This window comes from Onychostruthus taczanowskii, unplaced genomic scaffold (genome assembly GCF_017590055.1).
Source record: "Onychostruthus taczanowskii isolate IOZ18803 unplaced genomic scaffold, ASM1759005v1 scaffold31, whole genome shotgun sequence".
Lineage (NCBI taxonomy): Eukaryota > Metazoa > Chordata > Aves > Passeriformes > Passeridae > Onychostruthus > Onychostruthus taczanowskii.
The window spans coordinates 7775167-7800913 of record NW_024500461.1 but is presented as its reverse complement, the minus strand read 5'-3'; the positions used below and the strand labels follow the sequence as shown (position 1 = coordinate 7800913).

At 36.1% G+C, this 25747-nt stretch overlaps 1 protein-coding gene across 6 annotated transcripts in view; it reads right to left on the bottom strand.

Moving 5' to 3' along the window:
- Positions 1-9173: 9173 nt before the first annotated feature.
- Positions 9174-25747, bottom strand: part of APAF1 (apoptotic peptidase activating factor 1) — a 31421-nt gene continuing 14847 nt past the window's right edge. For 2 of the 6 annotated variants that reach the window (XM_041409766.1, XM_041409768.1), the window contains 14 exons: positions 23877-24002; positions 23153-23284; positions 22365-22490; positions 21094-21255; positions 20703-20831; positions 19777-19902; positions 18819-18938; positions 17709-17834; positions 17236-17361; positions 15675-15794; positions 15225-15350; positions 14349-14474; positions 13785-13931; positions 9174-10787 (listed from right to left, as the gene is read on the bottom strand). In XM_041409766.1, the coding sequence (XP_041265700.1) occupies positions 10644-10787; positions 13785-13931; positions 14349-14474; positions 15225-15350; positions 15675-15794; positions 17236-17361; positions 17709-17834; positions 18819-18938; positions 19777-19902; positions 20703-20831; positions 21094-21255; positions 22365-22490; positions 23153-23284; positions 23877-24002 (1836 nt within the window). In that variant the 3' untranslated portion in view covers positions 9174-10643. Of the gene's footprint in view, positions 10788-11754; positions 12026-13784; positions 13932-14348; positions 14475-15224; positions 15351-15674; positions 15795-17235; positions 17362-17708; positions 17835-18818; positions 18939-19776; positions 19903-20702; positions 20832-21093; positions 21256-22364; positions 22491-23152; positions 23285-23874; positions 24003-25241; positions 25336-25747 lie in introns of those variants that run through there. The other 4 variants (XM_041409767.1, XM_041409771.1, XM_041409769.1 and 1 more) reach the window with 4 other exon arrangements.

Genomic DNA, 25747 nt, shown 5'->3' with positions numbered 1-25747 from the left:
AAAAAGAAATAGACCACACTAATTTAAAAACCGCATTAGATGCAGTGCAGTCTGCATTCTTCCACTTGTGATTATTGGATAGTGATAATTGTGAGGCTACAGAATGTCAGGCTTAAGCATTTCCTAAGCAAAAATATCCTTATGTATGTAGTTGAGGCTAGCACTACTTCTTTCTTGAGTCAATGTTGCAAAGACTAATATTCTTTTCTTCAATTTACCCCCCAGACAGTATGTAGGTCTATAAAAGTATCAGTGATGGATTAAGTGAACAATTCTGCATTGGAATTGAGTGAATCTACTGAAACACACAAGTGTCTGGGAATGCTGTGCATGAGTGGAAGTTAATATTAAAAGATATTAGATCATTCACCATGGCCATCTGTCTGTCACAGCCATTACATTTAACTCAGTTGTACTTACATAAATCTTGAAGAGTTAACTAAGCTAAGTACCTCAAAAATCTGGGAAATTCAACTGATTGCAACAAGTACTAGAGCAAAGAGGCTCTTACAGTGCCAACATGATCCCCAACCCCCGATGTGGCAGGAAAGCCCTTTAGAGTGATGTGTCTAAGTAATTGCAGCCTGCTCCATAGACAAATAAAAAGATGGGGGGAAATATTCCTCCCAGTCTGACTCCGGGATATCTGTTTCCCAGCCAGAAGTCTAGCCCTGGCATGATGCAATCTGCAAGGAAACAAAAGTATGAGTATCTATTGCACCTGAAGGTACGGATCACCTGTGTTCAATACTGCAAATCCTAAAGGAAATCTCATGGGAAGGTGAAAAGATATAAAGATCAAATTACACAGTACAAGAATGAAATTCTTCCTGATCTTCAGATGACCAACAAAACCCCTGAATCCTAGTATTTTATTACAGTCCCTTCTCTAGAGCAGACTTTTGCAGATCTGAGGCAAGGAACATTATCAGAGGCTCTCTGAAGTTCCTTTCTCTACCTATTTTTAGGTAGACATGAGACATGTAAAGCAAGGAAATATAATAATAGCTTTATAATAACCCATAACATTTGAAACATGCAGAACATCTGGAAGCATTTAAGCAGAAACAGAATGTTTACCTCAGATGTTTGTTTAGATTCAATTTTGCCTAGAATTAAGAACTAATTCCTTTGTTGTGTATGATTTTACAAGTTTATTTCAGAACAAAATATGGTGTGATAATAAATTGAATACCTTTAAGAAATCCAAAGTTCATGTATTGACAATGATGCATTAAGAACAAAATAAAAATCACAAGTAAAAAAAATAATAAGCAAAACAATTGGAAATCTGTCAGTAACATTTGCCAAAACCAGTCTCTCAAAAAACCACAGCAGCCAGTAATGCCTAGAAAAATCCTGTGGTGCTCAGAATAGACTCTACTTTTCCATATAACCTCAAATCTGTCATTCCACTGTTTCCCTCAGGACTGATGTCAGGTCAGTAATTGCCTTGGTCACCTCTTTAAAAACACCAGAACTGCAACAATTCACAACCTTTTGGAATTTCACTTTTTTTTTAAAGTGTGATGAATTTTACTAGGTGTGATTCAAAGGACTCTTCATCTTATCTGTTGCAGACAAATGGCAATTTTTCTTTCAGACTTGATGATTCAAAATTCTTGAGTTTGAGCAAATGCATCCTTGCTACCTGTTCTGTTGAGATTATCAATTTCAAATGCCATATTTCCAACATCATATTTCAAAACTGTGTCACTGTGATCAATGGACTAGGCTTCTTTTTGTTAATTACATAGGTTTAATATTAATCCCTCATTTGATTTTCTTATTAGTATTTCACTCCTTGCTTTAAAAACCCTTATCAGTTTCTCTTATACTTTCTAATTTGACTCTAAAATATTATAAACATGATCTCTTAATATATTTGTCTGTGTTGCACTGCAGTTTCTACACCTTTTTTAAAGGGATGTAATGTAAGATAACATCTCATGCAGCAGGTTTGGTGGTGTGGTGGCTTTTTTCACATCTGTGGAACTGTGACTTCTTGGCCTCCTTTCAAAGCTTTCCAGCTTTTACACATCCTACATTACATCTGTGCTCCCAACCATGTCAAAATTTATTTGCTGGAATGATTCCAATTCTGTGACTCCCTGATCAAGGTGATACCCTGTTATACAAGGAATATGCAAGCAGAGTACAATCAATGACACCTGGAAAACTCATAATTTTTTACACTTTGAAATTGGTTTCATAATAAGGATTTCATAAAGGTTTGCTTTTCAAGAACATCTCTGTTCTTGATCCAAAGCCAAATGTGTGGGTGTTTTTCATCTCACTGTAGTTGATTTAACTTGTAAAAGGAGACTTAACTTCCTTTCTATAGTTCCTCTCAATTACATAAACATTTCTGTGAGCCAGTCAGTAAGAGTTTATGACAGATTTAGAGCTCCTTGGTGATAATTTATGAGTACTCCATGTTGGCCTGATTACTGAAATGTTTGCTATATGGCTTCATTTGTTTAGTGTAACAAGAATTTGTTGGGAAAAAAAACAACTCTGAAAGGGAAAGATGGATTGAGATACCCAGTTTTCAAACTCTACGTGGTCCTTAAGGAAATGCCAGAATTATTTGAAAATCCTGTTCAACACAGCCTCTAAAAGCAGCTTAGAGAATGAAAAAGTCCAGGAATCTGCAAGAGCAAACCTTGTATTTCGAATAGTAAGTGAAAAGTGCTTCACTGCTAAGAAACGTGCTGCTTCTGCCAGTCACCACAAAAATACCACCACTACAGCCACACCTTGAATGTGCCACTGCTGCTGGATTATCCGTGCCACTCATCTCTGGCAGTGGTTGCTCAGGTCTTGTCTTCACTTCCTGTGGGGAAGAATTGTTGCTGTCCTCCCCTTGGACTAAGTCCTTGGGTTACAATACCTAACTCAGCAGTTCTCACTTTGACATTCTGACTGGGTTTGTGAACATTCCTATTTCTCCCTTCAAGGAATCTCAGCAGCAATGAACAGTCCATTTAGAAATACAAAAAAAAAAAAAAAAAAAAAAAAAAAAACCCAAAAAAAAAAGTCTCATTTTCAATAGAAAAACATTTTGTTAGAGCTCAAGTGTAGCTAAAAACACATTCTAAACAGAAGACACTCAAGATCCAAGCCCCTTGCTTCCTATCACACCTATTAATTCCAGTTGAGACATCCAAAGTATGATATATTCTTTCTCACAAAAGCAAAGTTAAGACCTCTTGTATTTGCTGCTAACTGCTCAAAGTGTTCACTGTGATCAAATTCCCATTTTCCTAATGAGAAACAAAACAAACTCATTGGCAGATACATAACAATCCTAAAGTAATGTCTAACCCATCATAGAACTCAAATAAAGAGCAAAATAAGTAAAGCAAAATGGAGGGATAAATTGCATGAGCTGGAAGCACTGTGGCTTAATTTCTGAAAAGGAGGAGATGTAATTTGTATGAAAAATAAAAATAAATATAGAAAATATCATAATTTTCAGAGAACATGATCTTAATTTCCTAAATTTGTATTTTAGCAAAAAAATAGCTTTATGATATATAACACATAAATGTAACAGCTTGTTAAAGATCACTCTTTTTTTTGCTATTACACGCTGAAGAAACCAGAGAGATCCAGAACACAAACTGAGAAAATGTTCCATTCCACAGAGTCACTTTGTGATTTATAAAAAAGAACAGTGAAATCCAACTTTGCTACAGTGAGTCTTCCCCTCACACTACCAATACTAGAACCCTGAACAGTGGAACCCCTCATTTGAAGGAAGGTTGACATAATTAATTAAGGACTAAAAATGAGATATAAGGAGTAGTACAGGAGCTTGAGAAACTGCAACATGTAAAGAACTCACTGCTAGGAGAAGCTTAAGAGGAAAAGTAGATCATAGCTCAGGGAACAGACTTCTTTTTCTATAGCTACCGAAAGTTTAACCCTTTCAACAAAGATATTTCTGGGAAAAGGAGATAAAACACTCAAATTGGTGGACTTATCACTTATTGCTACTGACTGTGTTTAATCTTTTAAACCAAATTTAAATTATCAAGCAATGCTGTGAAGAAAATTCCAGGTCACCTGAAGTTCAGTTGAATTGTACCTATCTCTGGCAGGTATTCACTGATACAATTTCATAGTGAAAAACAATTCTTCCACAAGTAAAGCTTGGCCCCTCAACCATTTCTTTAAATGAATGTGTTCCTGTAAGAGCTGCCTCAAACCCAGTGTTTCAGACTATAAAAAACCAGATACTGACTCAAAACAACAACTTAATACCTGAATCCTTGATAGTGTAGAAATATTTTTTTAAAAAGTAGTATCTGCTCTATAATTTTTGAAGTGGAGAAACTACAACTCTTTGGCTTTGATAAATTGAGAGTGCAACATCTGCAAGACATTAAAACATATCTTTAAATACTTTGAAAACTCAGACACATTCAGGTGACCTTTTTTCATGTTATTGGTAAATATATACTCAAATAGAGGTAAAATTTAGGCAACATTTCTGCTGTTCAATCTATTTAAAACTGTTTCTCTTCTTATTTTCTAGTCCTAAAATTTAAGGTACATATTGGAAAGACCACACATTCTCTCCATCTCAGCTGGAAATATAAACCTATATTGCTATCCTGTACTGAATTTAAATAAACCTCACAGCACCTTTTAAGAAATCGTGCAAATACGCTGAAAAAATCAGGAGCTACCAGCGTCCTTAAGTATATCTTACCTTATTGTTTAGCTACTGAGTGCTCAACCATCAAGACATGATTATTGGCTTCAGGCTGGGTTCTTCAGATCAAAATGTTTGATCTGCATTTAGAGACAAATTTCCACTGGCCTATGCTTATGTCTGTTCATTCATCTCTTCTCTACTAAGAAGGCTCTAAGCATTTCCAAGCCTCAAATTAAAAATATGCTATTCCTCTCAGGTATTATTTCAGAGCTATTAAACCATAAGTATATTTTTCAGGCTTTCCTTAATCTTTTTTTCCTTACACTACTTCTGCCAAGGGGCTTATAAACAACAGCCAGTACTGATCACAATATTAAATTAAAGGAGGAATTTAAGTAGTTATAACTGGGAAGCACAAAAAGAAATGTTTTCATTGTTACTCCGGGACAGGAAAATGTGCTCTCAAAATGTGTCAAGACTAAGATTTCTTAGCATTGAAGTAAGAGTCTGAACCAGCAGGCTACAAAGTCTTATCAACCCAAATACTGACTCTAATGAGGAAGAGGAATATGAACAGTTATTACTGTCTTTGGAGGATATGGCAGGCAAATAATATGATTTTTAAAATGCTGCTATCATGTGCTAGAAAGTACTATAGAAAAGTGATACAGAAGTTATATTTTCTATAGAGTTGCAGAGAAGAATTAGAAAAGTCTAATGCTTTAGAAAAGTAAAATAAAAGGTATTTTAAATATCAAGCATACTCCATGTGCATTTATAAATTAGAAATAACACATGCTTTACCTAAGGAGCATCATGTTTACTTTTGAAGAGTTTGAAAATGTAAATTTTTCTTTGCCTCATTTTGAATTATTTTAAACATCATGATTTTCAAAACTCATCTGAGGTCATACATTATTAGAGAAACTGAACAAAGCTAAAAATAAATCAGAGACACAAGTAAATTGAAGGAAGCTAATACAGTAAGAGATTAAAAATACACATAAACACATGGAATCTAATTGCAGCATCCTAAGTAGTACTCAGAGGATGCCTCTTGAGTACAGAACGAGAATCCTCTCTAGCCTGAAGGACATGAATCTAACCCTTCTCAGAGCACTTCTCCTATGTACAACATATGGTTTGTTAAATGGAAACAAGCACAGGAAGCTAATTTGTTCTGTAAACAGTCAGGCCCCAAGAGAGAAAGTGCCTATTGAAACACTTATAAGATACTTTAGCTTTCTCATCCTCCTGAACAAACACACACAGGCAGCTTAAATAGTTCTAGTCTAATTATCACTCTGTTGTGTTGTATCCCTCAAGTGCAACTGTAGGAGATGATATAGGAAGTGATGAAGCTATCAATGACACGTGCAGACTGGAAACCTGACTCCTTTATACTCCTTTAGGATGCACCCTAACAGTCTCAGCCTAGGCCTCTATTAAATCTAGTTGCAAGATTTCTCATAAAAACCCCACCTAGAAGAAAGCTGTGCAGTGAATTAATCTGGAAGAAAAGCCTCTTAAAATCCAAGAAAAGCCAGCATCTGTGCTCCAAAACCACTGGCCCCCACCTCCCAAAAAAAAAAAAAAAAAAGCCCGCATCAATACCAACATCAACATGGATGGCAGCACACCCCACAGAAGCTTTAGAAGTGCTGGAAAACACAATCAATCTACTGCCAATCTACTGCAGAGTTCCAGCCACAAACAAGCCTGGTCTCAGTTTAACATCTTATTGCATATTGGCAGTCAGTGACTGTGCCCCGTTCCTGGCTTAAAAGAACAAAGTGAAATTGGGCACAGAAAACGAAGAAAAAGGTATCATACTGGAAGTGTTCAGAGTGTCTGGCACCCTCCCTGTCCTCCAAACAGTAAAGGCATTTGGCTTCTGCTTTTCTTGGAATCATGACAGAAATAAGACGCCACAAACCCTCAGAGCTCTTGGGAATCATCATCACCATCTATGAACCCAAATAAATTTGTGCCTCCATAGTAGACACAAGGAGGAAAGCACAAGGTGGACAAATACACCTGCGAGCTCAGGTGTCCTACCAGAGGCAAATACCGCTCCAAGGCTGACTTTTCCACTCCTGGGCATTGCCATGGAGTCTGTACTTGCTGTGAAGGAGAAAGGGCAACCAAAGAGCTCAAAAGGAGGCTGTGTTCTGCTAGCAATTGCAAAACCATACCTGAATTCTCCGCGATCTGCTGCCATTCTGGATTTGTGCCGTCTTGAAGATGAGGGCAGGCAGCCTCCCTGCGATGTTCTGTTCCAGCAGGGCAGAGGAAACCACCCGAGTCAGAGTCTCAGGCTTTCCCCAGAAACCTGCAAGGGCATCAGCTTCTGCAAAACACCTCGGGAGAGCAGTGATAGGGACAGATTGTGTTGTAGCTAGATACTGTATTTGCAGGGACCCTCATGGCAGGGAGGAATGATGAATCTGACTCCATGTTCTCGGAAGGCTAATTTTATTTTATGATACTATGTTATATGAAAGAGTACTAAACTATTGTATACTAAAGAATACCGAAAGGATGCTTACTCAATGCTAAAAAGATATTAATGAAAACTCGTGACTCTTTCCAGAGTCCTGACACAGCTTGGCACTGACTGGCCAATGAGACAAAACTCCCACCAGAATCCAGTGAAACAATCACCTGTGGGTAAACAATCTCCAAGCACATTCCACATGTGAGCACAACATAGGAGAAGCAAATGAGATAATTATTGTTTTCCTTTTTCTCTGAGGCTTCTCAGCTTCCCAAGACAAAATCCTGGGCGAAGGGATTTTTCCAGAGAATGTGAATGCCTCAGCTAGATACAACCTGGGGAACTGGGCCCCATACAGAGACTTCACTGAATTTAAAAATTGTAAAAACCCCCTTAAAGCAGTGATTTGCACAGCATTCTGTAATGGGAAGTTTAACTGCGCAATTTTCAAAAGGAGGCAAAATAATTTTGAGGTGGAAGATAGTCCTCTACTGGCAACAGGTTATCAGTTCCAGCTCTACCTCCTCATTCCAGCACTACAAGAGATCTATTTGGAAAAACCTCAGGCACTCAGTGCACAGTTCTATTTCAAACAACTGTGTAAGATAAGAGAGGGGGAAGGAGAACACTGCAGTTGGAGGAATGGTGCACTTTAAAGTAATACAAAGCATCCACTAGAGCAGCTGTATCACACATGGGTACAATTCCCAAGGAAAGAGAAAAAAGTGATATGTGAAGGAGCTGTAGGTTTAATTGACAAAGTGAAGAGACTCAAAACTTCTACAGAAACTGATAGGCACGGTTAATAGGAAGTATACTAATTGTTTTCAGAAAAACAGATTATAATTTCAGTTATAGAACTAGACAAAATTGGCAATGCTCATTAATTAAATTTGAATGTAGACTGATTCATTTTGATCTGACATTAAACATAATGGGAGCACTAATATTCAATCTACATAAAAATTGCTTTTAGCCAAATTCACTTTTGTTTCCTTTACAATACAAGTAACATCCAAGAGAACAGCCAAATTTGATGATACAGCAAGACTTCTTTTTATTACAGTAAACTGTCTTCTTAAATATTTTAAATTTAAGAAGTTGCTTTCCTGGCTCCTGTTTTAATGATTTTTCACTTGAATTTTAACATACTTTTCCTGTAAATCAGATCTATTCTTTGGCTCTTTGGACATTTTCATCACTATTCCTCTTCTTCCACCTCAGTTTCAAATACTTATGGCCAACTCCAGACTTCTACATACATGAATGCAACCATCCCAACATCACCTCCTGTGAAGAACAGCTTCCTCAGTTCCAGCAACAAGCACTTCTGTGCTGTCATTCTTCCAGAACATCCAAGCATGTCATATTTATCCCACATTTCTTCAAGTTTCTGTGCTGTTTGCTTCCTAGTCACTTCAAAATTGCAATTGTCTCTGAACTCTGCTCATGCATCATTTGCTCTCTGCATTAAACTGTGGTCAGGTTTTTTTTATCATCAGAATTTCATTAGTGATCTCAGAGAAGAGAAATTTCTGCCCTGGTTCCTCATGGGAAATATTTTCCTGTACCTTTTACCCTGGTTGGGTCTCTAAGTTCAGGCTGACAGGGTCCTAAGCAGTAAGGACACCAGAGTCTCTGGGATAGAGGGATACTGGCTAAGAGAAGCTTCCTGCTCCTTGGATCCTCAGCTACTCAGGGGGTTCTGATGGGCTCTCTACAAACTGGACACCAGAAGCAACTCTGTCCTGAAGATTGTGGACGTATTCCAAGACTTTGTTTTCCCTCTGTTTCCTGTTTGTTTTCCCTCTGTTTCCTGTGTTTTTCCTTTTTCCTCCACACCCATATTTAATACTGTTGCTCACCTGTCAAAGCACTCTTGATGCAGTTTGTAAAGCAGCATTATGTTTAGACTGAAAACAAAGCTACAATAGAAGATGCAGCACTTCCCCTCCATGCCAGGTATAAAAAAAACTGACTCAGGAATTCAAATTCATTTACAACTTTGGCCAATGTTGCCTGGATCATCTTTATTAAGTACTGTACATACTTGGAATACAAAACGTCATGGTCTTTTCTATTGAATTTCTTCTCTTTACATTTCTGCCAACAGTACTTTGATTATACTGACCCGTATTCAACAGCACCTTAGAAAGAGTAGAATTTCAAGTCAGAAAAGAGGAAAAACTGGTGATTGTCAAAAACAGGGAAATACTAAGAATGCCTATTAAATGTTATGAAATTCACACAAAAAATACTAAAAGTAAAAATTTCATTATTCTGTACCAGTTGAGATACTTGCTACTGTACTTTTTACAATCAAGTAGTTAGACAGTGTTCTACTGCCAGCTACAAAAATATGAAAATCATATTAATGCTTGTGCAGTTGCTCATAGCAGTTGAATAGAAAAAGGCTTCCTAGGTACCAAATAAAACATTGCTACCCAATTATTCAGAAAGCATTTGTCAAGTACAATTAGTACAAAACATTGATATTTCTACCCTATACTGAATCTATAAATAGACTGTAAAAATTACAAAAAAACATTTAAAAAACCATAAAATCACATATTACCAGGCAAGAGATCAACTGGGCATAGAATCCCATGTAAACAAAGCTGACAACAGTAAAGTGTCTCCATAGTATAAACTGAATGTTATTTCCAGAAGAAAAAAAAATAAATCTAAGATTCACACCTTCTTATAATTTTCAATACATAACTTTTAAGCCATTTCCATTCTCATTTTAGCTGGTTAGCTGTACTCATCCTTTGACTGGAAACGTGGCACAGTCTCTTCCACTTCAATTACAATATTGAATTTCAGATTTTGCCATGAGAAAAGAAGACTGAGGATGCTCCCTTTAACAGGAACAGCTCATCCATGCTACAATGGGCTTTATCTCCACAGGTTTGAAGCATGGAGGTTCTTACTGCAAGTGGGAGGCACAGCTGCTGTAAACGAAACATCATCTCCATTTGGTTTGAAGGTCGAGCACCAACATGGCTGGTTCCATTTTGCAAATGAAGAATGCCCCTGCTTCTTCCCATTCTGTATGAAATGAAAATCTTTGCATTGCACCAAAAAAAGGGGTTTTTTGCATCTTGCACAATTGTGTTATGGCTGGAGAGCATTTAGCCATCAGCCTTAGCATAAAATATCATTTCAAAGTATTACTCGCTTCTTCTTTCTTCACTGCTATTAATATTAATTTCAACTAATTTGAATAAATCTTAATATAATTTTCTTACAAAACTGGAAGCAACATACTTAAGATGCAAATCAAGATTTAAGGATCATAATAATTCTTATTAAAAACAAGATTAAATGCAAGTTCATTTGAAAAAACATGCATTAAAGTATATAAATATACATGAATACAACAATTAAATATAATTCACAGCTTAATGACTGTCAGACAAAGCAAAATCTTCTCTCCAGCTTAAAAATTAGTTATCTTTGCAGCATTCAGACCACTAATCAGAACTTCTGTAATACATAAAGAATGCCAAGATTATCAACAGTCACATATACTTTGAAATTAGGGGACACATGTATTGACTTGAGGTTTGTTCCATTTGTGTAGAAGGTTTGTAAGGATTCTCCAGTAGTTACGTTCCACCACTATAAAAAAATAATAAAAACACACTTTCAGTTAGGTGAAATAAGTTCAGAATACAACCTATTAACAGGCTTAGCATGGCTAACCTAGTTGACTACTTTTACCAAAGACGTAGAATTAAAACTAAAACCATCAAATTAATTCACATTAAAAACAAACAACATTTAAGTAGAGTAAGTTTAGGACTAATTACTAAATATAAGGCTTTCAGATGAAAAGAAACTTCAGAAAGACTGAAGCTGTTAAATCTCAAGAAAATATGCATAATAAATTCAGGCATTGCCCCTTACCCCATCACCAAATGCAATCAATAGACATAAACTGCAATATGTACAAACTTTTAAAAATTATGTATTTTCATATAACCAAATAAATACATGAAATACATTGCCAGATTACTTAAACTATAGCTGAATTAAAAACTTAGCTAGACACACAAGGATTAATCATGTATATGTTTGAAACAATTTTTTTTAATAGGACTGTAGCAGTTTTTTTAGTAGGACTGACCTCTTTTCAGTGAGATTACAATTAATATTTTTTAGAATATGCAGTTAGCACCAACAACAAAGAAACCAAGGAACCTGCATCAGTTTACCATAGTCTGAAATTTCACATTTCTCAGAAAAACTGCAGACCAATGCAAAACTGGACCTAACAGAATCCACCACAAAGCAGTTATTCCATTGCACTAAGAAGTCTACCCTCTATTCCAGCAGCATTTGAGTGCATCAACAAAATATCACAACAGATTACCTTCAGCTTTGATCACACCGAAAATCAGATGGTATAACTACTTTTTAGCTTACTCGTCTGATTAAAAATGTAACATTACAGTTGTGTGCATAATACAGATTTGCAACTACACAGCTACAATGCTCTGATTAAAACCATGTTCCTAAAGTGTCTGTTATTTGACGGAGACCCCCTCAAAAAAAGAAAAAAAAAATAACTAAACCAGAAACAGACCTTAATGAGCTTTTGAACCTTTGTTCTGAATAAATGAGCAGGTGCTGTGCCAGTGGGTGCCACTCACACAGCAAGTTCAATAGTACACAGGTGGTTCCACCTCATCTGTGACTAAGGTGACTTGTTTGCCTAACTCTAGAGTCCATCTCAGTCCAGCTTCTAGAGGTCCAGACTCCTGAAATGCTCAAGACTTTCCCTGACTAGTATCCCCTACAAAATGGCTGTGTGTGTATGTGTTTTCATGCACATCATACACATCTATCTGTAGATCCTGAAAGAGAAGCAGAAATACAATACTTTCAGAAGACATTGTGAATAAATGTGGTCCCACAACTGGGAAAAGACAAATGCCATATCCACTTTCACAAAGAGCAAAGAAGGTACTGGGAACTACAGGTCAGTAATCTTCACTGCAAAGTCCAGAATTATCATGGAACAAGTTTTCTGGAAGTCACTTCAAGTCACATGAAAAACAAGGATGTGATCTTGAACAACTAGCAGAGATACACCACAGATAAATCATGCTGAAGACCCAATTGATTTCTGCTGATAAAAATGGTGTCTCTCCAAGCAGCATGGCAAGAGCAGCAGATGTGAGCAACCTTGACTTTAACCATGCTGACAGCATGGTCTCCCATAGCATCCCTACAGCCAAACTGGAGGGATGAGGACTGGCTGAGTGGAATACAAGGTAGGTGACAAACTGAGTGAGCTGTCAGTTCAGTCTCTGTTTTGAGCTCTGCCCAAGTACAAGAAAGCCACGGACAAACTGGAGCAAGTCCAGCACATGGTGATTGAGGTGGCTGGACTCCTAGAACAGGTGTCATGGAAGAAGAGCACTGAATTTGTTTAGGAGGCTGACTGCTGTCTTCAACTAATAAGAGGGTAAGAGATAACAGAGATAAGGTTAAAGATAACCCTCTTTACAGGGCCCAGAGGCAACCCTGTTGAACTGGGGACAATATTTTGTGGGGCAAGGCCCTAAACATTTCACCTAACTCTGCAAACCACTTCTAGCAAGGGGCTGGACTAGAAAAATTCCAGAAGTCCCTAACATCCCAAACCATTTTATACTCTAAGAAGCATCACAATGTCATACTGTGCAACCACAAGATAAAATGAGAAGGAAGCTGGAAACAGAAAGTATGTCTTATTCTTTAATATAAAATGAACATCAGAAGGTGCTCTCAAAACTAACTTAGAAATTTCAACTCCTTGTTACATGGTTACTGACTTCAAAGAATTAGTCTGATAGCATGTCTAACACCTAGAGACTGACCAACAATCCGCTAAACTCCATCCCTCCGAGGTGAGAACTTTGCCTCCTGTCATTGCACACACACACACAGATAACACCTTTCTAATAACAGGTGCTTGCTATCACAAGGGAGAAAAAACCAACACAAAGCCTCATGAGTAATTTAAAATTTCAAAGAACCATTCACACTCTGAAAAAAGGCCATCTCTTCCCCTTCCCCAAAAAACATATGCCCAGCAGATGCATGAACCAATGAAAGACTGATGACAATACTGATTTCCTCCAAATAATACTTATAAAATGTCTTTCAGGGCAGAAATCATCACCTGCAATTTCTTCTGGATTTGTACTTATTACAAAATATAAACCTCAGTATCTAAAAAAAAAAAAAAAAGCCTGATATAGAGCATTTTTCTGATTTTTCTGCTCATTATACAGAACATAATTGCTGTCAAAAGTGAGTAATATTAAGGCAGACAAAAATTACTGGAATCTTTAAAATTAAAGATGTTAAGGAAGGACATTGCAAATGAAAATCTGAAGTTAATAAAAAGTGAATGTATGGAGCTTGAAAACAAAACTGAATTCTTAAAAGACTTTTTCAGGGGACTTGCAGATAAGAGAAAAAGTGAAAAGTGCTTGACCATCACAAAAATGAAGCAGCTTTGCATTAAGTAAAATGTTTCAGGCCTGGGTATTGAATTAGTCTTAATTGTCAGAGCACTGCCATTTAGTAAGGTAGGACAGGGTATTGTTTTATATCAAGGCTTACCTTAAGATAGCCTCCAGATGACACAAGCATTTTACTGTCAGGAGAAAAGCAGAGGTCTGTTACCCAGCCTCCATGTGTTGGTTCTCCTTCCTCTACAGTAACTGGGGAGCAGAAATGAAGTAATGCACCTGTTAAAACATCCCAAATCTGAAAGAGAAGAAAAAGTATTTATAGAAGGAAACTTAACAGGGAAAGAAATGCCTCAAATAAGGAAACATGAAATGCATTTTCTGTATTAGAGAAAAAAAAACCACCTTGCAAATATATATATTCTACCTGAAGTGCCAAAATAATTTCTAAAAAATCTTGTCTTAGAACTGTACCTTATATAGAGGATTTAATCACACATGAATTCACAGTAGAATTATTATTCAATCATGTGAATCAGTTCCTTAGCATTCATGGAACATAAATCTATCAATATGGTTACAAACTACTGCCTTACCCCAAAGTTCACCACAATGCTATGTAATTAGACATGCAGAACACAAACTATAAGAACTCTTCTGTCTGTGAGTGGACAATCAACTGAATTATAAAATAGCATCAAGATTAGAGCAGTACCCTTATTTCTCCTTTGTCATCTCCAGTGGCCAACAGTCTGTTATTAGGAGAGAAAGCACAGCACCGCACACAGGCTTCATGGGCTTTCAGCTCATGAACAACAGATGAACTTTCAAAGCTCCATATCTAAATGGAAAACATTACAGAGGAGTGAAAGACAAGTTCAAAACCAGCTATGATTTTCTAAAAGGCATTAGCATTAAACTGTACGTAAGACTTTTTATACATATGCATATTTGTATGTGGATTTATGTAAATGTATTATACTGTAGAGTCTGGTTTTCTTTTTTATTACCTGAATCACACAAGAATGCACTTGTATGAATTACTGAACTGACTGTATGTATCTTTCCTTGGAATATACCTTTTAATGAAACCTATATATTTACAAGGAAGTTTAAAGCCATTCACAGATACAGGATTCATCAATCACTTGAAAATTATATTTTAGAAATCTAATGGAATATTTTAGGAACATAATGGGGCAGCCCCAGCTCACTACTTCGTGCACCTGTCTTCTGAACCTATGAACAGAAACTTCACTAGAAGTCTCAGAAATTTCTCTTAACTTTACAAATTAAGCATGTCAGGCTATCAACATATCAATACAGAGAAATAAACAAAGTGTTCTGCACAAAGCTGTGCAACAAACACACATTTTATTTGTACAGAAGCCACTAGGCTTAAATTATATCCAAGATCAATTGCAAATGACTGCAACAGCTTTAGTAACATGTTGGCAGATGTAGGAAATTTAAAACTAGAAATATAACAGGATAACATGAATAATCACTAGTTACCACAAAATGAAAAATACAGACTACTTTTCAGGACAAATAAGGCATCTTTTTTATCTCTGTACAGAAGGTAACCAACCTTTGCAGTTTTGTCAGCAGAAGCAGATGAAAATTTACTACCATCAGGTGAAACAGCACAGGAAAGAACAGCACCTCCATGACAAGCAAAATCTTTTTCTGGGTTTCCAGTAGTGATATTCCAAACCTACCACGTATACAGAAAAAAAGGGTACTTTTTTAACACAGTAAAAATTTGGTTAAAACACATCTTGCACAACAATATATAAGGGATAAAACTCAGCTAGATAGTTCTGATGTGGCCAATATTTTGTTATGCTCACTGGGATAGTTAAAATACAACAGTGTAGATCTTAGTAAAAACAGAAAACCCACCAATTCTGTCTTAACAGTCAGCTTACATTTTACAATTGATTCAGTAAAATGTGTGCCCACAAAAAATGTAGAAAATATCAAATATTACAAGAGACAGTCAAACGTGTTTGATGTGATTTCTGTTTCTTTTACTCACCTTAACGGTTCCATCAAATGACCAAGAGAGAATTTTTGAACTTTCTAGAAGTCTAAAATCCTTGATTGCTTCCTTGTGCCCTCTTAAAAACACACATTCACTCAATTGCCAATTCCATACCTAATCACAAAAATCAAATACATTTTTTTTTAAAAGTGAAACAGCAACATAAGAAGCATTAACTAACTTTTTAAGTAACAGGACTAATATTAAGTTCTTGTGGTGGTGGTGATTAATTAAAATGTTAGATATTGAAGTGATCCATAATGGAGATGCTGAAGATTGAGGGTGCCATAGTATTTAATGGTCAACCTATGACATAGCTCTCTATAATACCCATATAATCCTACTTGCAAAGTGAATTTGATACTTAAAATTCACTAGTAATTTAAAAAAAAAAAAACCACCAAAATGACAACTTTCAGACACCTCAGTAGTTTGGGGTTTTAAACCTTTGATCGTTACAACATATAGACTTATTTCACCTGGCAGACCTCATGTTTTGCCTATTTAAATTCGATTTATTTTATATTTTTAAAGGACATTTTTAATGAACTGCCATTTTGCTTTGCCTTTTTATAACAAAATGACACTTCTATCTTCTATTTAACTATTCACTGCAAAATTAGTTACATGAAATTTTTTTCTACAGAAGCTATTAACCATCAATTTATTTTAAAGAGGAATGATTTAACAGTTTTCAAAGGAAGAGGTTTCCTGCAGCAGGGTGAACAGAAAGCTGTGTGTGCAGGGGACAGTCCTGGGGGTTCAGCCCACCAGAGGGAGCCAGGGACCAGCAGAAACGCTTCCCACAGCAGACCCAGGAGAAGGATCCCAGGCTGAGGATCAGCACCCAGGAGTGCTTTGGAGGTTTTGTTCCAACTCCAGGTTTGGCTGTGTGGGCTCCTGTGGTCCTGAGCGACTGGATCACGTGCCTAGGGATCCTGTCAGCACTCTGAAGTGCTCTGCAGGACAAGCCAGGGCTCAGCAAGCTCCAAGTGAGACACAGATCTTTACTGCAGAACTGCAGCCCTGAGGTGGCTGACACACACACACCAGAATGCACCTCTGACACAAATGCTGACTCAGACACACCAGAATGCACCTCTGGAGCAAACCCACCTTGCTGGGAGGCAGAGGTTCCTAATCTGAGCCCACATTAGTACAGCCACTTTATTTCTAGCTGGTTTTCAGCACTGCACTGGACAGGGTGGGCACAACAGCTCGCTCAGAGATTTTTACATCATTCCCCAAGACACTGGAAGCAAGCACACTGACAGACCTACAGCATCCCAAACCCTCATTTCAGAACTGCTGAGCCACCTTGTTTGACAACTAATGACTCTTTTACTCTTCTCAAAGCCTTTCCAGCATCCACAACAGTAAAAATATGTAATATTCATTATGACATAAGGCATAAATAAAAGCTACACTTTCTACAGTCCTTTGCCCCTGGATATGCAGAATAGAGTAGTCATTTACTGAGTTTACATTATCTGTAGTGTAAAAGCCCTTTATTTTAAGTAAGTTTCAGCATTATATTTTTAAATATTGCCCAAACCTGTATAACTGAATCATGAGCACTTGAGATGAGAGTCTGACAGTCGGGTGTAAATCGACAGTGCTGCACAGATGTCCTGTAGGCCTGCCAGGACTTCAGAACCTTCCCATCTGACAACTGTAGTACCTGTACAATGAAGAATACAATAATTGCATTTATTTGACACACTTGAGGAAAACAAGAACATGCAAATTCTTTTTTCAATTACATGAGATTGTAAATGCATGATTTTAAGTTACTGGGTTGGGACAACGAAAAATTCCTATTACCTTAGTCTGGGTAAAATGAAATTCAGAGCTAGATTATTAGCATTACCTTTAAGTTATTTTAATTTAGACATCATTCACAAATGTAACTTGAATTACTATATTGAAGAATATTATTGTATGAAGCCATCCAAATAACATTTATTTAAAAAGCATAAAGAAGATTGTTTTCCTACTGTTTTTAAAAACAGATTTAGGATTTAATACCTTTATTGTTCCACTCTCCTGCCCAAAAGCTGCAAATTTAAGATCTTCACTTAAGCAACAGCAGGAAATGGGGGATTCTTGGGCTGCTGTCTGCATAATAACATTGTCTGTATTTCCATTGATAAGCTGTAAAATAGGAAGGTTGTAGTAATTACATATCCTCTAATCAGAGAGAAACACAGTTCTCCCAGGAAAATCCTGGAAAACTGTGTAAAAGCTGTAAGAAATTAAAAGAAAGAATTCAAACAATTATTATCTCTCTTTCTGTAACCATAGTTTATAGATATAGCTCTCCAAAGTGTACTGTTCATAGTTCACCCATAGTGTAAAAAAATTTCTAAAAACCAATCAAGGCTTAAGTCCACCACTGTTTCTATAAAAACTGTAAATTTCTAATAATAAAGTGTCTTTTCATACCTTCTAAGGATAGAATCTCTGTATCACCTTTAACTGTCCTCAATACCCTTTCAATAATAGAAGGTAACTAAGATATTGTAATATTTTAAAATTTAAACTTAAATAAATTACCATATAGAACTGAGAATGCCAAAGGGAACAGTTATGAACTTTGAATTACGAGTTGCTTTCATAAACCACTTTGGATGTTGGTGTACTTAGCACTTGGTGTGGCAGGGCCCACAGTATTGAGAGTGCATCCATTATTTCCTTTAGATCAAACTGGGCTCACACCTCTCACTGCCCTATTTTGAGAGGATTCCTTCAGCTGTTACCCAGAGCTTAGGAGCATTACATCATTTGCTGTTTAACACCACCCAGTCTATAGGTGCTGTACACGTTACACGTTGCTGTGCACATCTGAGCCACCTGGAGGGCCCCCAGACCCCCATCAGGAAGGGAGGAGTTCTGGTCCTCTGCATCCAGACTCAGTTTAAACATCAGCGTAGAAATTTCCCTTCAAACCCCAGTTTTTCACTTACTAAACTAGGCACAGTTTCTAGATACAAAAATGTTATTACACACTGAGTCATCAGCTACAGATTCAACTCTTGAAAGCCAAGAACAAGAGGTTCTTTTAGTGCTTCCTCAGTTTTCTACTGAGATTTGCAAATAACAGTCAAAAATACTAAAATATTGGTAAATACAGCTTACTTGTAAATTCTTCTGATTGTAGATGGCTAAAATCATCACTTCACCATTGTGAAACACAACATCTAGCTCACTCTTCAGCACAGCATCAGAGGACTTGCACACCTTCTTTGTTTCCCAGATCTGTTGAAGAACACCAGAGTTTCATTAGCTTTAATAAAGAACAAGACATACAACTTGCTGAGTAACAGCACTTGTAAACCGAAGGCTTCTAAAGTTTTAAGTAACACTGACTTTTTAGAACAATGAAAACGATGCTTCTGCTGTTTTTGATACTGGGGAAAGTTGTGCAATTACTACAGTGATTCCAACAGATGAAATAGAACTTTTTTTCCCAGGCTGACTACAAGACTTCCCTGTGTTTAGAATCACAGCTGTAACATCCAAAGTTTTCTGATCCAAAGAGCAGCATTAAAATCCAATTACAAAAAAAAAATATGGAATACAGAATTCTATATTTAAATTGTTTTCAAAATTTCAAGAAAGTATGTGTTAACCTGGGAGAAAGGGAAAGGTTACCTTGGTAAGATATAGTTGTATTTTCACAGGTTTTAATGAGACATTACCATTACAGAAATCTATACTAAATATTAACAGGCAAATATACCTAACAATGAAACATATCCAGTTTGCTAGAATCCTCAAAAACCTTCAGATATAACCTTCTATTTTGTTTTACATTTTAATTACTCTTGAAGTACAACCAGACTATAAAAAATCATAGAGAGGAAATTTAGATGAATGGTAAATAAAGCAAAAAAGCCAGCACATTTTACTGTATATGTAAATTATTTTATAAAAAATATTTAAATTTATATTGACTATAAACTTACATACAAAATACACAAGTATATTTCTATGTATTTTATATGATCTATGATTTTACAATAAACAATTCCTTAAATGAGTGACTTAATACCTATCTAAATTCAGATATTTCAAAAAAGAAAAGTTATCTTACACGTATTGTCTGGTCATCAGATGAAGTCAGAAATAAAGATCCATCTGGCGAAAATGTCACACAGTGAACCCAGCTCATGTGTCCTCTGCAATATGCCACTTTTGATAAGGACTTAATATTCCATAGCTACAATAAAAATATGAAAGAAAAACTCAAAAGTATTTAAATTGCATTTACAGTAAAAAATAGTGCAAGTGCACTAATTACTTACCAAGACAGTTAATTACTATGTGTTCTAGCACTTTCTTAATTACTATGTGTTCTAGCGCTAATTACTTACTAAGACAGTTAATTACTATGTGTTCTAGCACTTTCTTAGTTCTTATTCTAAAATCAAATGTAACAAGAACTGCCCCTGCTAATCAGATTTCAATGGTCAGGGAAATGGAACCAGCAGCGTCTTTGACTGCCATGATTTCAAAAGACACAGGGGGGAAAAAAACCACATTGTAAAGAAAATACAAGTTCTGCTTGACTGTACAAACTGAAAAACCAAAAGATCCCAAGAAAATAACAACAAAAAATCCCAAACTAACCCCAGCCACAAACTTGATATTTGTACAGACCTTCAAAGTTATTCCAGATGTTTCCTTCCTTCTTATGTACCAGCACACAGAAGGAGAGAGGGTTTGGTTTGAGTTAAGCAGTACTCCAGAGAGTGACAAGAATAGCTTTAGATACTTTAGTAGACTAGTTCAGTTTTAGATAAAGGTGGGTTCCATTGTCCAAAATGAACATGTAACTTTAAAATACTGTTTCCCAGCCGGCATTTTAAATTTAAAAAGCAAATGAAAATTAAAAAGAATGGAGTACACCAAAAGCCTGGTAAAAACATTTGTTTTAATCTCTTCATACAAGAAACTATCAGGAGAAATGTAACATTTTAAATTGCAAGTAGTCATCCGTGGTATATGGCAGACACTTACCTCAACAGAGCAGTGAGACAAAGCAACTGCTACTAACTCATCCCCAGGACAGAAGTCACAGTATTGGATTGTGCTGTGATGACTGACAACGACTTGAGTTAACAAACCACAGGTGTTGATGTCAAAAAGCTGTGAACACATAATAACAATAGAAACCCTGTTTGAATGACTTCACTACTGACAAATAGCTTAAATGCTCAACACTACATTCTTGAATTCAGAAGGTATTTCTCTTAGTCATAGGTTTGTTGACCACATATTTTTTATTTACTCACACTTGAAATCAGCCACTTCTATCTGAAGTATTGGCCTGGTATTTAATCTGTAATCATAAATTATACCTCTGTTGTAATACACTACCTCCAAAAGATTAGTAAAGAGAGGTACTTACCAAAAGCTTATTTTTGGCTACCACCAAAATCATATTACCATTTCTGGACCAAGAGCAACATTTTACTAAAACCTCCACATCATCTGGTTGTTCATCTGCATTTTTAAAGAAATCTTTTATCTCAATATTTTTCAGTTCATTTCCTGAGCGTGCTTCCCAAAGCTGGAATAAACAGGAAATAGACACAATCTATCGGCTGATGTAGGTACAGAGTACAATAGGAGAGAGCTCCCAACTACTTCATAAGAAAAAAGGGCAGGGAATAAAATACAAAAGTCCCTTTTACTTTCCCCAGTCAACAAACAGCATTAGAATATTCACAAGTCCAAATGATTTACATATTAAAAAAAGGGGAAAAACAAATTAAGAAATAAAAACAAACCACAAAGAGGATTATGCTGTAGCAGAGCCTTCTCCTTGGGTTTTTCCTCCTATCATTCCAGCTACAATGCTGCCTGAACTTCTACTTTAAAAAAGAATAAAACCAAAAATAACAACACCCTGCAACCCTGTAAACAATCTACTCACCATGAGAAATCTGGTACACATCTAGCTTTGCACCTTAATTTCACTGAAGGACCTGCCAAAAATCTAGGGAAACACTTCTGTCCCTTTCACCACATTTTTCCTTATGAACAACAGCTACAGCAATCCTTCCTGATTTAGCAACTACACAGAAACATAAGTGTTTTAAGAATTGCAATTCTGAAATAGCATAATTCTGTTGCAACTAAAGGCAATAAAAATAATACTTACACTCAGAAAAACACAAACCTCTCAGTTTTCTTCTAGTGCATACAAGAAAACAGCACATGGAAATTGCTTTTAATTTTTATGTCTCCTGATGATTCATTTTCAGAGATGACAAAACTTTCAATTAACCTAAAAGCTTACTACTATATTTCTGGTTAAACAATTTTTACTCCCCACTCATATTTTCTTAACAAAGTGCATTAGGGGACAAAGATATTCAAACTGAGGCTAGTTAGCATTTATTTGCAACTACAAGCAGTCAACTTTTTTTTCCTGGTACTGGACGAGCTATTTCAAAATCCTGCATTACAAAATCCTGCATTACAAATCCTACATTAAATTAATGATGACCAAAAATTGGTCATCATTACAGATGACCAATAATCAACTGTTTCAGGATTTAATTCATTAAAGCCGATAGTGCAGACACAAAATTTTCTTATACATATTTTTCATTTGATGCAAAACCTGCCCATCCATCATCAAAACAAACAGCTGATTTAAAATACACTGTATACCTTTACTGTTCCATCTGTCGAACAGCTAGCAACATACTCATCATTTGGTGAAAATCTGCAGTGATTGACAGAATTTTCATGACCTATCATCGTATTTCTACAGTATTTTTCATTCAAATCCCAAATCTGTAAGAGAAATAAACACATAAATATGATCATAATAATTGATTATTTAAAGACAGATCTTTCATGTTCTTCTCAAAATCATACACTGGCAACCAAAACATCACTTTTATTTTTTCTTAGTTTTACCCACATGCTCATGGATTGGATTCTATGCCCCGGGCTACCCCACAGTTTACCTCTACCTGGTAAGTATTAACATCAGAATTACATAAATCTAGTTAAAACTTTCTGTACAGTGCAGACAAGGCCCCTGATCAGCACAAAATTACTGTAAGTTTCCTCAGACCGAGAAAAAAGCTGTGTCTTGCCTCATTCCTTTTCAGCTTCCTAAATTAGGGTTATGCAGCTTACACACTTCAACTAAAATGAAATCTCTCAAGTTTGTCTTGAACAATTTGAATATCATCAAACCAAAGCCCTCACCTTCATGCCCTACCAACAGAGGACTTGTCCATTATCCTTTGCTGAGTATAAACACTTCTATTCTGCCTTGCTGAAATCTGATAACAGAGCTGTAGTCAATACTCTCAATCTGTTGCCATGTCTCTTCTACCAGGACCATTAAAAAAACCCATTACTTCAGTGTTTAGATATATTTATGCATCAACAACTACCCTTCCATGACAAACAGCATGAGAATAATCTCAAGCTTTTCCACTTACTTTGATGAAAGTGTCATTTGAGCAGGTGGCCAGAAGGTACTGACCACTTTTGTTATTGAACTGGCAGCAATTGACCTGCTCGGAGTGCTCTTCATACACACACCTACACTGGCCTGTTCTTGAATTCCAGACCTAGGCAGAATTAAAAGATGAAACAGACTTTTAAATATATTTAAAGTAATTGTTTTTAAAAATCTGGAAATTATGCTGAAATACAGAAAGTCTTAAACATTACTAATGATGCGTCAAAAATATTTTTAAGAGGAAGATCATATATTTAAATAAAGAAGCAAGACATTATGAAGGCAAAGGTCATAATTCAGATTGGAATCTGAAATTCTGGAATTCCAACAAGATTTTGCTAGTATAATGAGGAATTAAAAATCCCAACTATTTCATAGGTAACAAAAAAAAAAAAGCGTTATAAAAGAGTTATGGATACATTCATCTGATATTACAGGACTGGACTCACACATTATGTTCTAGTTAAAAAGAAACATCAGATGATACAAATAAAATAAGTGGTTAATTCTACATGCCTAATGTTAACATTAAGTATCTTTTATGTAACAAGTAGGGCTTTCCTGTTTGTCAAGTATTAAATTATCCACATAATATTTAAGTTTAAAACACCTTTAGTTTTAAGAAACTGTGCTGAGTTAATTAAACAGAAATTCAAATTATGAGTTTGAAAAAAAGAATCATCTTTTCCTCATTCCCTTACCTTGACTTTTTTATCACTTGAACAAGTTGCTACAAATTCCCCATCTGCAGAAAAAGCGCAACAGAGTATTTCATCATCGTGGGCATTTATCTCCAGGAGTCTCTCTCCACTTTCTGCTTTAAACACCTAAACCAAGGAACAGTAAAACCTTACAACTTGCAGACAGTTTGAAAACACGTATATAAGTTTCTTTTATCATCTCAAACAGCTCTCTTTATGTAAGCTCTTAAAAAAATGGGTTGATTTTTGAACACATTCATAATTTCAGGGACAATAATGTAATTATAAAATTCTGCACGGATGACAGAAATTGTGAGAGAGAATTAGTGAAAATTTATTTTTCAAAATACTTTTGTTCTACCCCCACTCTTTAAGCTAAGAACCATGCCCTTTCACAGCCTATTTTAACAGTAACTGGAAAACACAATCTGTTAACAAAACCCAAGATATTCATAAAACTACAAGTTTTATATGTATGGGACACCCATATATCTAAAGTAAGAATTTCAACAGAATTGATGACTGGAAGAACAAAAAACCAAAAATAAGTAGGGAAAAATTGACAGGAAAATTGTCACATGTTTCAGTCTCAAATTAGACATAGGCAATGAAAGGACAGTTGGGGAAAAGTGCTACATATTAATCAATTTCCTCAAATTCTGGCATTTAATGTTACAGTGTGGGTTGGGCAGGGGGTGGAAATCCGGTGTCCCTTTCCATCTTAGGTTACATATTCTTAATTATTAAAACAAACCACAAGGTGTTCTTTACAGCACTTTTCAGATTTTTTTATTGAACAGAAATACCAATGACAATTAAATGGTTGGTATGTGTTTAAATAAGAACTTAAGTACTGAAGTAACAGGAAATCTACCTTCACAGTAAATTCTGCAGAGTATCTGTTTTTTATCCAGCAATCATTTTTTTAATTAGCTTTGAAAACTGAAAAGCTTAAGCTGTAATTAGAAAAAACATGAATAATCTCAAAGTTTAAAAACAAAAAAAAGGATTACGGCTAATTTTCCTACTATTTCTTCAATGAAAGTTTAGTTTAAATGCAATTGCAATCCACAGGTTTTTTTGGGTGTAGATTGAAAAAAATAAGCAATCTGCAGTGTCAATAATGAGGCCATTAAGTACAGAAGCCCAGCACAGCAACTACAGCATAGCATGAGTACATCCACCAGGCATCTCCTAAGTTGATGCCATGATCATAATTCTTTACAGGCCAGCAAATAAAATAAGCAAATAAAAAACCCAGTAACAACACAGTAAGTAGCCAAATGAGCAGCAACTTAGTACTCAACTTCTCAAGCATCCAAAACAATACCAAAGGCTTGCAGCAAAGTTGTTCTTTTCCCTTACCTTTGGCTGTCTGAATATGGGTACTTTACCAGGTTACTGGCTGGCTGATTGCTAGTTTTCTCGAGAGCTGGCTGACTCCCCTCCAGGCAGACTGCTGGCAAATTTATATTAGTCACGTTCCTCTCTGTCTCTTCTAGTCTGCTTTCTAAGCACTTTGGGCCCGTATCCAATTTAATACTGTCCTCTGCTTCAGGCATTTTCTCCACAGATGTATTTCTTATGCATTAAGGCATTTAACTAATTAAACACTGAAGTGGCATAACATCCACTACCGTCCCATATAAATAGTAAAGCTGTACCTAAAACATTTTACTGCTCCTCCGTACTGTAGAAGGTCTACTCTGACTGGAAATAACATTTTTTGCAAATAAATATTAAATAAGCTGGGATGCATTGCTGGTCTCATGTTCACATATTAGGGCAGTGAGGGCATAAACCCTAAAATCCCACCATCCAGCTCTTGAAGATAACACTTACTACTCTGAACATGCAACTTGACATTTATG